Here is a 13,817-nt window from a genome sequence, read left to right on the forward strand (position 1 = left end):
GGGGCTGGGAGATGGTCTCAGCAGGGGGCCGGCATGGCAGTGGGGACAGGGAGGTTGTCCTCATTAGGGAAGTTGGTCCACTGGGCAGGGACTCAGGAACCCGGACTTCAGCCCTAAGAACCTTGTGATGGCAATTTGAGGCCTTGTTTCCTAGAATGGGGTGGGGAAAGGTCACCCCATGGACCCGCGGGCTGGTGTTCTGCGTGCCTGGTGACGGTTAGGTCCCAGTACCCGCGTTTAACCGATGGGACCTGGAGGCTCTTGGCAAGGTCAACGGGGGGGTCAAGGTTGCCCTGCTTCCAAGGACCAGCCCTATGGCCTCTGTGACTGCCTTTCCAGGGGCCTTACGAGATACAAGGAGGGCAAAGGCCCTGCACACAGATGCTTCTGGCTGGAGCCTGGTCCCTGCTCCTCCGTGGGGACACGTGGGCCCCAGGCACAGGCTGGGCTGAGCGGACAGATGAGGTGCAGGCGAGCCAGGGGCCAGGCACTAGGGCTGCGGGGTCAGCACAGACCTGGACGTGTGGGGGGCCATGCAGAGTGGTGCACTTGCACCCTGGGCCTGCTTGCCTCTCTCGACTGTGATTCCAGCCTCCCTGGGGGCCCTGTAACCACAGAGCCTTCGTCAGCCCCCCTCCCACCCTCCAACCCGCACAACTTAAACATGACCCTGGGGGCTTGCTTCTTTTTCTTAAGGATTTCTGAGGCTCACATGGAGGCGGGCTGCACTGACAGGGGGTAGCAGCTTCTTGGGGGCCTCAGTTCTGAGCCCCAAAGCCCCAAAACCCCAAAGCGGGCACGGGCTGGAGCTGCCACCGAGGGTCTCAGATCCAAGTTAGCACACTGCAGCCTTGCAGAACCGAAGCGAACGATACTAGAAATGAATGTGGTCAGTGCAGCCAGGCTGTTCAGGGTGTGTCCTACCTGGGCGGGGTCCCAGGGGCGGGGTCGCAGGGGCGATCCGGCAAGTGGGCTCTCTGCCTTTGTTTCTCTGAGCTACAGACACCTGGTAGAGCCGTTACATTCAGTGGGGTCCAGGGCCTGTTCAGAGCAGAGGGAAATGCGTCTCCAGTGAGTCATCCCAGCTCTGGAATCCACAAAAGTTCTTGATGTTTTTGACATTTATCAAAACCTAAGGTTTTCCAGAGACAGACTTATAGAAACACAATGGAGTATATATAATTAGCAGGGTCCGCCTCCTCCCTTTTTTTCTTTTTTTTTGGGGGGGGTGTTAAGCAGTTTATATTGTACTGACCTCCCTATTTTTTAGAAACTTGATCCAAGGCTTTAGGGCTCTCTGCTAAGTTTGATGTGCTGTGTACAGATCATGCAGAGAATGCTCAGAGACAAAGTGATCCACGCCCCAGAAGATTCACCAGTGTACAGAATCATCTTCATAAACACTTCCAAAATTCTTGTGGGGACAGCAGGGAGCTGTCCAGGTTGTCTGAGGCACTTTTCAAAGCGATTTTCAAAGGCACCGAATGTACGCCATGGCAAGCACACACTCTGGCCTGGGTGTCAGAGTCTTGACACCATGTCTGTGATGACTCTTCACCTACAGGAGCTTCTGCTTCTCAGCTGGAAGAAGCCGCCGGACCTACAAACATCACGTAGATAACTATTCCGAAATATGGAGGGGCAGATACTAGCAAACGCAGAGATAGGTGTAAATTCAAAAGTGTTTCAATGCTTCCATTTTGGGAAAAAGCAATTAAGAACCTAGGCAAGTTTGTTCCCAGAAGCTAAAGCATCACTAGTCTCTACTAAGGAAAATGAATTCCAAGAATTAACGTGGTTTTCACTATTTACTTAAAGCTATTTATTTATTTCACTATTTATATAAAAACCTAGAGACACCAATAATATCTGGTAGCTTCCAATATAAGCTAATGGCTGTTTGATGTTGTCCACTTACTGGTGCTTGCCCGGGTCTGTGTCATATACGCACTAGGAAAATACACTTGCTGTAATTTCTTGTAAGCGAGCAGCAAGTAAGGAGTCGGTGTGGGAGCTGGAGAAGCAGAAGAGCATTCAAAACGTCTTCCCTGCAGTGACTTTCAGTCCAGAACCATCCGAGAGCAGCCACTCCCCCTCACGCTCCTGCAAACTTCGCACCACCTATGACCCACTCTTGCCAGAGCTTGATTGGCCACTGGATTCCGTGTTTCTATGAGATTCGTGGTCCCATCAGCATGGCTGGTCTCCGCATGTCTATTTTCAGCCATTGCTGCCTGGCAGGCTCACCACTTCCCTGCTGCCCACACCACGTCCGGGGGCTCCTGCTTCAATGGTTGTGTGTTTCCGTGGATGCTCCCCGATGCGGCTTCATCCGGCACCCCTTTTCAGCCACACCCCTTGCTTCCTCCTCATGGGTGGTCTGGCTTGTCTATTTCACACAGTTTCCCTTTTCTCTTGTCTACTTCTGAGCTGCTAAGGCCGGTGACTTTAGCAGAAGCCGTGCCACGCCCATCACTACGCACCAACCACGGACAATCCGCAGCTGTCCATGGCTGGCGCTGGGCCCCGTTCTAGTGACAGCGTAGGAGGTGTCTGTAAAGGGGTGCTGGTCTTGGGAAGCCCACCACCATGACGATCAAACCCCAAGCCACGAGCGAGCGAAATGCTGCAAACGAATGTAACTTCAGGCCTCTGGTCAAACAAGAGACTTGGTTCGGCTCCAGTATAATGATGGTGGTTTTCACAGAAATATCCGTCTCCTCCTATCTGCTCTCCGCTGTAGCACATCATGCCACTGCCCACCTCAGGATCTCCATCTCTGTTTTGGGCTCTGGAGAAATTCTGGAATTCCTGTGCACTTTGGAAGGAGCATGGTCGTGCTTGGGCGCACTGCTGTCTGGAGAGTCTCTCCCTCTGCTAAACGTTCACACTGCAAGCAACTAGTCCTTAATCCCAGCCAACTCTAACATGATTTCTCTAGCTCCAAACCAGTCTGCTCTGCACTTTGTCTATGGGCTTCACTTCACGTACAGGAACGCGCTCAGCGTCTTTCCCTGGGGGCTAAGGTGGGCAGCGTGCTCACACGCCCCGAGTCCCCGTCATGATGACCGTCCCTCTCTGGAGGTTGTCCTCTGCTCCCTGGGCTCCTTGTTATCTGCCCGGCTGATGGCACCGGGAGAGAATGCTGGTGGTCTAGCGCAGACTTTAACCCAATGATTTTAGCTTGATTTCTCCGGGGAGGGTCTTGTGCTCTCATTTTCAGAAATGTCCTGGCGGATTATGTGGGGAGGAATCTGATCTATTATTTGGGGATATCAGCTGATCCAGTTTGCCTCTGGTTCTCCTCTGATGAGGAAAAAGGGCATAGGGCACAGGCTAAACCAGGGGTTGGCACTTCACACGCTCTTTGGCATTTGATGTTAGGAAAAGATTGTCAGGGTTTTTATATTTGGGGGACAAGCTTTAGAGAAGAACCACCCCTCCTTCAGCACCCAGAACCATGGTCTGCAGGCATGCTGGGGGCACCTGCTGGGGCCCGGGAGCGCACTGATGCCCTGTTTGTGTTCAGAACGTGACGAACACGGTGGTGAGGACCATGCTGAGGAACGACCTGTCCCCCGAGGGCATCATCCACCACCTGAAGATCCTGAGCCCCATCCACTGTGCCTTCCAGAACGACCTCCTGACGTCATCGGGCTACACTCCGGAGTGGGGGTGAGTGAAGAGGTCTCTTCCCATTCCTCCCCAGCTCACTGTCCTCTCTAGCACCTTCACTTTGGATTTCTTTAGGGTTTCAATCACTTGAGGACCCTTTTGTGAGACTGACAGTGGCCAGGACTTGGTTAGTAACTGCCAGCTCCCCTAATTCTTGTCTTCACTTCTAAATTAGGACTCAACCAAAGAAAGCCAGATATGCACCCTAGCCAATCACATGGGACGCCCCTGTCCTAGTGAGCCTGCCCACAGCTTCCCCATTCCGATGCCTCATTGGGGCCAGCCTGGGGCCTCCCCGTCCCACTGGGAGGCTGACCCCCGCCCCTGCCTGTCCTCTAGTCTCCTCCAGACCCACGTCGGGGGGCTGACACACCACTCCACTCAGCTCAAAATAGGTAGACTTTCTTTGCCCGTTCCCATTGGGTGGTCTGTCTTTACTTCCACACTCCTCCAGGGGTGCTTTCTGGGGAGGGGCCACAGAAGCACACCTGCTGAACTCACTCACTCTTGCAGGGTTTACACCATTATCGAGGACCTCCACGGCGCTGGCAGTTTTGTCACCGAGATGCAGTTATTTATTGGGGATTCTCCTATACCTCAAAATTACAGCGTGTCTGCCAGCGACGACATCAAGATTGAAGTGGGGCTCTGTAATCAGAAGAGCAACCTCAAGGTGGTCCTGACCGAGTGCTGGGCGACGCCATCCAGCAATGCCAGGGACCCGGTCACGTTCGGCTTCATCAACAACAGGTGGGTATCGGGTGCAGCCTACCTGGGGGCCTCTGCGTTCCCGGATCCCCACGAATAGGTGGGCCTGGGTTTTCAGCAACGCTGGAGTCTCTGGGGAACGGGAGAGCTAGCGGTCCTTGCCTCCCACATGCAGCGCGGATGGGACACGGTGTGTGGGCAGAGGCGCTGCCAGGAAGCCCGTCCGGGAATGGGACGGGGTGTGGGGGTTGGCTCCTGACTCATGAGTCATGGTCCCTCCCTTCCCAGCTGCCCCATCCCCAACACGCACACGAAAGTGCTCGAGAACGGGGATTCCAGCAAGGCCCAGTTTAAGCTGAAAATCTTCTCTTTCATCAACAACTCCATCGTCTATCTGCACTGCAGACTTCGCATTTGCATGGACTCCCCTGGGACCACGTGCAAAATAGTAGGTGTTGCGCTTTCCTAAACTTGTGTCTGGACTCACGCCCCTGTTGCTCTGAGGAGGGTCACTCTGTTAGCTGAAGCCCAGGGCTTGGGTGGCTCGGGGGCCCAACTTCTGGGAGGAGACACGGGGCCCTGCACACTGGGCCCCAAAAAGGCACAAAATGAGGTGTGGACAGTGGGCAGCCCATGGGTGGATGACCCATGTGACCGGATGGCTAAGCTGCTTCCTTCTGGAGGCCGTACCACCTGCTGGCCATCACGTCGCATCCCATTCCTGCCCGTGATGCTGTGGGGCTTCTCCTCTAGGTGGTTTAATGCATATTCAGGTGTAAAAACGTTCCTTTAATTTCATATTATTTTTAGCAACATTGATGGAACACTACTGAATCCCAGTCACTGTGATATTGAATAAGAGGGGTTTTTTTCCCCTATGTTCATCCTCACAATGGGATCTTGAATAATTTTACAGTCTCATTTCTGTAGACCTTTGAATGTGAAATATGCTTTGCAGTCCTGAGGTTTGAAAGCTATTCTTCATACCAGACAAGCGTGTAGCTGAGGATCACACGTTGTCTGCTCCAAGGACAGTGTAGGGAGCTCTGCTGGCCTCGGGTTCAGCGATGGCATGTTTGTCTCTCCTCTGGGGGCTGGGCTCATCCCTGTGCGTCTCACAGAACCCCTGCAGCCTCCCTGGGTGACGAGCCTCCGAGCAGCCCCAGGACACGCATAGGAGAAGAACCGATTTTGTTGATGTCACTTTGTCTCATGCAGTAGATCTTGCAGAAAAAAGGACTGAAAGGCACACTGACGCCCAGATGACTATCAGCTAAGGGCGAACACCAGCCTGCACCCGTTCCAAAAGCCCCTCAGAAATACGAAGAGAATTAATACCACAACCAGCTCTGCAAGGAGCTGCGAGTCTTCAGATTCTTTATGATATGGCTTTCCACATTCCTGTCCACGTTCTCGTAGGAGGGGTGCTGTGTTGGCGTCCTGTGGCTGCAAGAACAAAGTACCCCGGAGCCCCTGAAACAGCAGGAATGCATCCTCTGAGGGGCTGGAGACAGGAAGTCCAAGATCAGGGTGTGGCCAGGGCCGGCTCCCCCTGAGGCTGTGAGGGAGACTCATTCCAGGCTCTGTCCTTGGCGTGTCTTCACAGCTTCCTTTGCGTGTGTCTGTGTTCAACATCCCCTTTTCATAAGGACACAGTCATGTAGGACTAGGACCGCCCCCTAATGACCTCACCTTAACTTCATCTGCAAAGACCCTGTTTCCAAATAAGGTCACATCCGCAGGTACTGGGCGCTAGGGCGTCAACATCTTTTAGCGGGGAATAAAGCAGGTGTATAGTGAGCGGGTCCGACCACGTCCCTGAACCTCTCTGGGAGGCAGAGGTGTGGAAAGGAGCACGCAGCTGCAGCAGGCCACGGAGAAGGTCAAGGTGACTCAAAGCCAACGGAGGGCCCGAGCGGCCAAGGGGCCCGGGCTTGGAGACGGCTCAGCAGGTGCTCTCTCGAACCTCGCTTCCTGCAGCCCCTGCTGCCTACCCTCCCTCCTGTCACACCGGCAGAGCCCCGTGGTCCAGGGCCCTCATGCCCTCCGCTGTCTGAGCTCATCCGGCGGGTTTACAACGTACAGACCAGAGTCTCACCCTGACAGAGACCGCATTTCTCAGAGCTGATGAGTTCCGTTCAACTAATTGGAAGTTTCCTTCATTTCAAAACAACAGAATTGCAATGACATCCAGTCCCCAAGAAGCAGTGAAGCATCTGCGACACACCAGATGTCCTGGGGACCCCTCATTCGGTCTGAAGGTGAGTTGGTGACTTGGTTGTCAGTTAAAGAAAAGATGCCACTGGTTCCATCTCCCCCGAGTGTGAGCCCTGGGATGGTCGGCAGACGCACCACGGTGGACGCAGCAGCTGGTGTTTGCGGAGCCCCAGTTCCAGCCCTGCGTTAAGTCCCTCGCATGCCGGCCCCTCCCGGGACTCCTGGGGGGAGGAGCCCTCGCCGGCCCCACGTCCCCACACTGTTGCTGCGGAAGAAACGGCGGGGGCTGCAGGAAGTCAGCTCACGCTTAGATAAAGCTGTGTTTTGAGCTGCGTCACACGAAGCCCGTAAAGTTTCCTGACATGGGATAAATACACCGGGTGGGTTGCTGGGAGGGAGGAACGGGGCTACACCAGGTCGGATTCCGTGTGAACACGCGTATGTGTGTACATGTGTACCAGTGTGCACACGCACGAGAAAGCCGTTTATTCTGGGCTTGGCTACATCAGAAGACGCAAATAGAAAGGCATGGCTTTCTCCCTTGGTATAAAACTTCCACCATCCATGTGATTTCATCCCATGTGATCTCAAAGGCCACCATCACTTTTCCAGAAAAACGTTGTATCTCCTCTGAGATTGATTTTATTGTTTTTTTTTAAAAATTGGTTGGGGGAAATTGTGTGCTTTGGGTATTAAGACAGAAACCACTAGATGTGCCCCAATATCTGTCCTCCTCTCCTTCATAGTCATGGAACCCCCAGGTTTTTGCTGGCAGGTGGCTGACGGCAATAAACACTGTAATTCCCAGCTGACCTGGCAGCCAAGTGTGGCCATACGAGTAAGTTCTGGCCAATGAGATGCAAATGGGAGGTCCAGTGACAGCCCCCGAAGGGCTGCCCCTCACGTGCCCCTTTCTTCCTACTGCCTGGCAGTGGGGGCGGGGCAGCTACAGTCAGCTGCCTGGCGGACCCTGAGGGCCTTGGGGACAGGAGCTGGAAGGAGCCCCGTTCCCAAGGACACTGCAGAGCAGGTATGCCAGGGCTCGCCTCCAAAGTCCGAGTTTTGTGCCAGAAAGAAATAAACCTTCATGTTCTTTGTCACTGCTATTTTGGCTTTTTCTCCTTTTGTAGCTAAATGTAATCCTGGTCGAATTTCCTTTTTTGTTGTTTTTCTCCCTAACTTTGATCGCCCTCCTTGTCTCTATCGTCCTGCACAAGAACTTTGGGGTTTTGCATATGGGGTCTGAGCCCAGGTCCAAGTCTGATCAGGGCTGGGGAAGGAAGCTGAGGGAGGAGGAAGAGGGAGGGAGGGCCTCTTGGCCAGTGATTCCAACTGCTGGTTCTCATCCAAAGTATTTGTGAAATTTAAAAGATTCCAGGTTTGGGGTCCTACTAATGCTGAGTTTTTGGAGCTGGGCTCCAGGTCCCGGGGTCTGCACTGGTCATCAGGCGGTTGCAGGGCCCATCCTAGGACTGCACGCTTATCCTACTGTCTTCATTTTCTCAAACTACCGAGGAGAACTGGTTGGCCAGGGGCCCTGATATACATTCTCATTTATAGAAATAGAACTTCTATTTAGTCACAATATTATAGATAATGTCAAAACTACTGGAGTGGAAGAAGTACTGGGCTTAGAGTTAAGAGACCTGAGTTTGAATAGAGTGCTTCTAGTTCTGTGGTCTTGGGAAAACTACTGAGTCTTCTGGGTCCAATCCATCCTTCTTCCATCATTCCTCCATCCATCCACCCACCCACCCATCCATCCACCCATCCATTCATCCATTCATCCATTTATCTATCCATCCATCCATCCACCTACCCTTCCATCCACCCATTCATCATTCCTCCATTCACCCATCCATTCATTCATTTACCTATCCATCCATCCATCCACCCATCCATCATTCCTTTATCCATCCATCCACCCACTCATCCATTCATCCATTTATCTATCTATCCATCTATCCACCATTCCTTTATCCATCCATCCATTCATCCATTTATCTACCCATCTATACATCCACCTACCCTTCCATCCACCCATTCATCATTCCTCCATCCATCCATTCATCCATTTACCCATCCATCCATCCACCATCCATCATTCCTTCATCCATCATCCATCCACCCACCCATCCACCCATCCACCCACGCTTCCATTCATCCATTTATCTATCTATCCATCCATCCATCCACCTACCCATCCATCATTCTTTTACCCGTCTATCTGTCCATCCATTCATCCTTCCATCCTTCCATCCATCCACTGATTCAGCATTCCTTCCTCCAGCTGTCTACCCAGGATCCATCCATCTATCCATCCATGCACATGCACCCACTTATCATTATTTCATCTGTCTATGTGACAGGCATACATCTCTACGAAGTGTCTCGCATTCTCCTTTTTCTCTGCAACATGGGTGACTACTTTGTGCCTCCTTTCCCTCATCTATAAACTGGGAACAATAATAATTTCTACTTCATACAGTGCCTTGTCCATAGAAATTACTGGATAAGTGTTAGTTATTACTTGTAACCATAGAGTACCACACTAACAACCATTGCAGAGAACACCAAATATAATAAGGGTATAAATTGTCGGGCTCAAAAACAAGGACTGTAATTATTCATTTTGTTCATCATTCTTTCTCATTGTATTATTAGCTTTTGTTTACTCCATTACTGTGCCACACAAATAGACAGAAAAAGCATTTAGAAACATGGAATCTCCTAGTTGGTGGAAACTTCACATTTTAATTGTGTACATGAGCAGAAGCAGTGTTGGAGACTACAGGGGTGAGATGGACTGGCAGACAGATCCCTTCGGAATTGCCCCCCTCCCACCCTGTGCCCACAGTCTGTTCCCTATGCACCCACGCTCTGCCCCCACCCTTGATGTGCGTCCATGCTCTGCTCCCCACCTCCCATGTCACCCACGCCCTGCCCCCCCTGTGCATCCATGCTCTCCCCTCACCCCCCATTCACCCACACTCTACCCCCCCCACTGCGTGCCCACATTCTGCACCCCCCACATGTGCCCACACTCTGGCTTTGCCATCACCATCACTCCCACTGTAGGGAAGACTGAGAATACTTGGGGATTTCAGGGAACGTGGCCAAGATCACAGGCCGGTACCTGGACAAGCTGGGCCTCTCAGAGCAGTTCCCGGCTTCTCCTAACCCACCCAGCTTTCCTCTTCTGGGGCTGCACAGGCTTCTTCCTCCCCAGAGCTCCAGCCCTCACACCATCTGTGTTGGTTCTCTGGGGCTGGTGCCACAGGAAACTAAGTGCACAGACTGGGGGGTTTAAAACAGGAGAAAATATTCTCTCACATTCAGGAGGCCAGAAATTCAAGATCAAGGTGTCAGCAGGGCTGGTTCCTGCTAGGGCAGCGAAGGAGAGTCTGTCCCAGGCTCTCCCAGCTTCTGGCATTTGCTGCTCTGGTTCTCTTTGGCTTGTAGGATCCCATCACCGGATCTCTGCTTCTGTCCTCACACGGTGTTCTACCGGGCCTCTGTGTCTTCACCTGGCCGTCTTCTTATAAGGACGTGGGTCATATTGGATCAGGGGCTTCTCCTGCTTCAGTGTGACCTCATCTGAACCTAACTCATTACATCTGCAATGACCCTAGTTCCAAATAACATCACCTGCTGTAGGACAGGGGGTTAGGACCTCGACATGCCTTTTTGGAGGACACACACACCACTGTGCATTGGTAATGTTAAGGAAGAATCCATTTGGGCATCGTCCCTGAATGTGTGATGCCAGCAAACCTTATATCAGCATCACAATTTTCTGATTTAATTTTTGGAACTCTCCCATGGCCATTTGCTTTGCTAGACACCTCATTATTTCTCACTCACTAGAGTTTCTTTGTACAAAGAGGAAGAGAAAGTTTAGGTGATGTCTGCCAGATGCTCAAATGTTCCCGCAGGAAGGGTCTGGAGCAATCATCGAGGCCGATCAAGAAGTGAGGAGCCGGGGGTCCCCAGACAGCGGCTGAGCTAGAATGCAGACCTCTAGAAGGGGCTGTTTTCCCTGGGGTCGTACCTGTGCTGGGAGCTTCTCTATCACTTTTCCCCACAGGGTGCGTGTCCCCTTCACCAAAGCATTGATAGCTTAGTGTCTTTGCAAAATGACTATTTGTGTGCATGACCCCAAGTAGCCATGGTAACCCTCCTGCGCGTGGGCGCGGGCTGCCTGAGCTATCCTGATGGAGGACCAGGTTTTTGTTAAAAGATGGACAGGTGGCTCAGCTGTGTGACCCGCATGCAGCTCACACCACACAACTGGTCTCTTTGGGCCGGGCGGACATCCCCACCGGTGGCCAGGGTCATGCTGCAGGATATGCTCGCTCTCCACTTCCAGCTCTCTCACGCGGGCCCCACCTGGAGCAGCTCTGGGTCAGTGGGTCGGTTAGGAGCCTTTTGCTGCAGGTAACAGGAAACCAAACCTGCTCATTCGTCCCCAGAGCCGGCCGTCTGGGCTGGCTCTGGGTTCCACTGTGGAGCAGGGTCTATCTCTTCTGTCCTGCTGCTCCAGCGTCCTCAGTGCGGTCCACCCTGCTTGTGCTACCAAGCTGTCCCGCACCTGAGGCACAGGAGGATGGCAGGGCCCCATTATAGCACCCCCCAGAGGCTGGATCTAGGGACCAGCCATGTGGTGGTGTTGGGGAAGCTGGCTGTCCAGAGTCCGGGTGCCTTGGGAGGTTGTAGCCATTCTAACATCTGTCCCCAGGGTCTCCGTCCCTCCGGAGGAGGGGATGACCTATGTTCCAAGCAGCCAGGAGGGGGTCCCCAATGCCATTGCTGGGCCACCCTGCTAACTGTGCACACCTGTGCCGTGCCCTGGCCGACCCAGAGCAGTGTCTACGCAAGCAACTGCAGAGGAAGCAGGATCCGGGTGCCGCTTGTCCCCCAGGCGGACACCCCCGATGTAGGAGGACGGAGGTGAGCGAGAGGCAGCTGCCCTGTCAGTGGGTCGCATCCGCTCGCACTGGGCTCCACGGCACCCTGTCTTCCTCGTGGGGGTGGGCAGGTCTCTCCCCTGGGATGTGGGGGGGCAGGCCAGAGGGCTGCGTGGTGGCCTCCTTCTTTCTCTGGCCGGGCGGGTTTCTCCTGCGGTAAAATCGAGGGGAAATGCACACACCATATGGGGAACCATTTTAAAATCAGCAACCCAGTGACATTTCACACATTCACCGTGTTCTACAACCACCCCCTCTCTCGAGGTTCAAAACATTTTCATCACCCCAAAAGCAGCTCTGCACCAATTAGGGGTCCCTCCCCACCCCCTTCCCTCAGAACCTGACACCAGTGTGCTTTTTGCCTCTGGTTTTGCCCGTTCTGGATAGTTCTAGATGCAGAGTCATACTACATGTGGCCCTCTGTGACTGTCCTCTCTCACTCGGCAGGAGGCTTCGGAGGCTCCTTCCTGTTGCAGCATGCATCAGGACTTTGTTCCCTTTTAGGGCCCGACAATATTCCGTTGTGTGGATGGACCACATTTTGTTTATCCGTTCCTCCTTTGGTGAACGCTTGGGTTGTTTCCAGCTTTGGGCTGCTGTGGATACTGCTGCTATGAACATGGTGTCTGGGTAGGCAAGTCCCGATTTCCAACTTCTTGGAGTCCGTGCTCTCCTCTGTTGCTGTGGGCCCTCCGTGCCCGGGGAAGGCCCGCGCTCTCTGTGCTGGGACCAGCCACGTGTCCTCACGCAGAGCCCAGCTGAGCCCTCGGCCTCCCCTAGTGATTGTCCAGAACGTGGGCAGGCTGAGCTGTCCCGGCTGATGCGCTGCTCTCTTGGGGTTGGGACACCTGCTTGGTCACCTTTGGGAACCCACACGCACACGGGCACGTGTGGAGCCTCACGCCACGGTGCTCCAGATCAGTCAAATGCAGATAAGAATGGCACAAAGCGGCGGACACCCGTGGAGAGCTCGCTCCCTGGCCGCTCCGTCCCAAGCCCTCCGTTCCGCCCGCACCGCAGGATCGCAGTGCCGGGGCCGCGGGCGGTACCAGGACCTCAGAGACGCGTCCCTCCTGGTTCGGGCAGACCTCCCTCCCACCTGCGCCCGTCTCGTTGCCTGCAGGTGAGCGTCCAGGTGCGCAGCCAGGCCTGGGAGCCGGCTACCTCGTCCTCATCGTGGTGGCTGTCTTTGCCTTGGTGGCAGGAGCAGCTGTCCTCGTCATCGTGCACTACCAGAGAACGACCGGCAAGTACAACTTCGGAGCCCAGTCGGACGACTTCAGCTACCAGGTGTTCTCCGCGTAGGAGGCCCAGCCGGCCTGGAGGTGGGTGAGGAGCAGGACCCTCGCCGCTGGGGGACACCGCACAGTGCGTCCCGGGGGCTTCCTAGGTGGCTGTCAGCTTCCGAGCCCCGCGGTGCAAAGCGACGGGAACGGTCGCAGGAGGGGAACTGGACCCTCGGTTGTCAGGGACCAGGTTGTCAATTTGCACAAGCGCGGAGCCCGTGGAGCCCGCGGAGCCCGGGGCAGTGTGGCGGGGTGAGACAGGCGCCCCTCAACTCCCAGCTCTGTCCCCCACTCCTGGGCGGCCCCGGGCGAGGCCCTGAGCCCCCGGTGCCTTGGTTTCTTCATTTTCCCTCGTTTGTAAAAGGGCCGTGTGATGACCCTACCAGCTGCACGATGGTGTCTGGCACCCCGAGTGCCGAGCGAGTCCCCACGATCATCCTCGGTGCTGTGTCCCCGCAGCCTTGCCCCGGCCACGCACTGTCCCTCGTGGCCTGGGTGAGGCGCTGGGCACACGGCGTCTGCACGGCGCTGACCGGCATCCGTGATTTTAAACACTCGAACCCCGGGTGTGAAGACGCTCTTCCCAGCTGTCGGGGGGCGTGCGGGCTCCTCTGTGGGCTGAGGGCCGCTGAGCCCCGACAGTGCCGTCCGTCTTGGGGCGCAGTATCACTAGCACAGACCTTCAGGGGGGTGCCAGACTGTTACTTCTGCCAAGGTTCTGAGATATTTAAAAAAGAGGAAAAGAAAAGATCACAGGCCGCCTTTGGGCACCTGTCTGTGATTGCGCCTCCAAACACTGTCCGAGTCCATGAGGTTACGGAGGCGACAGCAGCCGGAGCTTGGCTCTGGGCCCTGGGGCCGCACCAAGGTGTCCTGGGCACCACCCTGCACCTGCGCCCCTCACCTGTGCCCCCTCCCCTGCGCCCCCTCCCCTGTGCCCTCACCTGTGCCCCCTCCCCTGCGC

At 54.6% G+C, this 13,817-nt stretch overlaps 1 protein-coding gene across 1 annotated transcript in view; it reads left to right on the forward strand.

Moving 5' to 3' along the window:
* UMODL1 (uromodulin like 1) overlaps positions 1–13,817 on the forward strand; it is a 72,694-nt gene that overhangs the window by 53,870 nt on the left and 5,007 nt on the right. The window contains exons 17-21 of the mRNA XM_081800416.1: positions 3,530–3,675; positions 4,189–4,425; positions 4,672–4,831; positions 6,560–6,644; positions 12,691–12,892. Coding sequence (XP_081656542.1) covers positions 3,530–3,675; positions 4,189–4,425; positions 4,672–4,831; positions 6,560–6,644; positions 12,691–12,872 — 810 coding nt within the window. The 3' untranslated portion in view covers positions 12,873–12,892. The remainder of the gene's footprint in view (positions 1–3,529; positions 3,676–4,188; positions 4,426–4,671; positions 4,832–6,559; positions 6,645–12,690; positions 12,893–13,817) is intronic.

Source organism: Leptonychotes weddellii, chromosome 1, assembly GCF_054177405.1.
Source record: "Leptonychotes weddellii isolate Sample4059 chromosome 1, ASM5417740v2, whole genome shotgun sequence".
Lineage (NCBI taxonomy): Eukaryota > Metazoa > Chordata > Mammalia > Carnivora > Phocidae > Leptonychotes > Leptonychotes weddellii.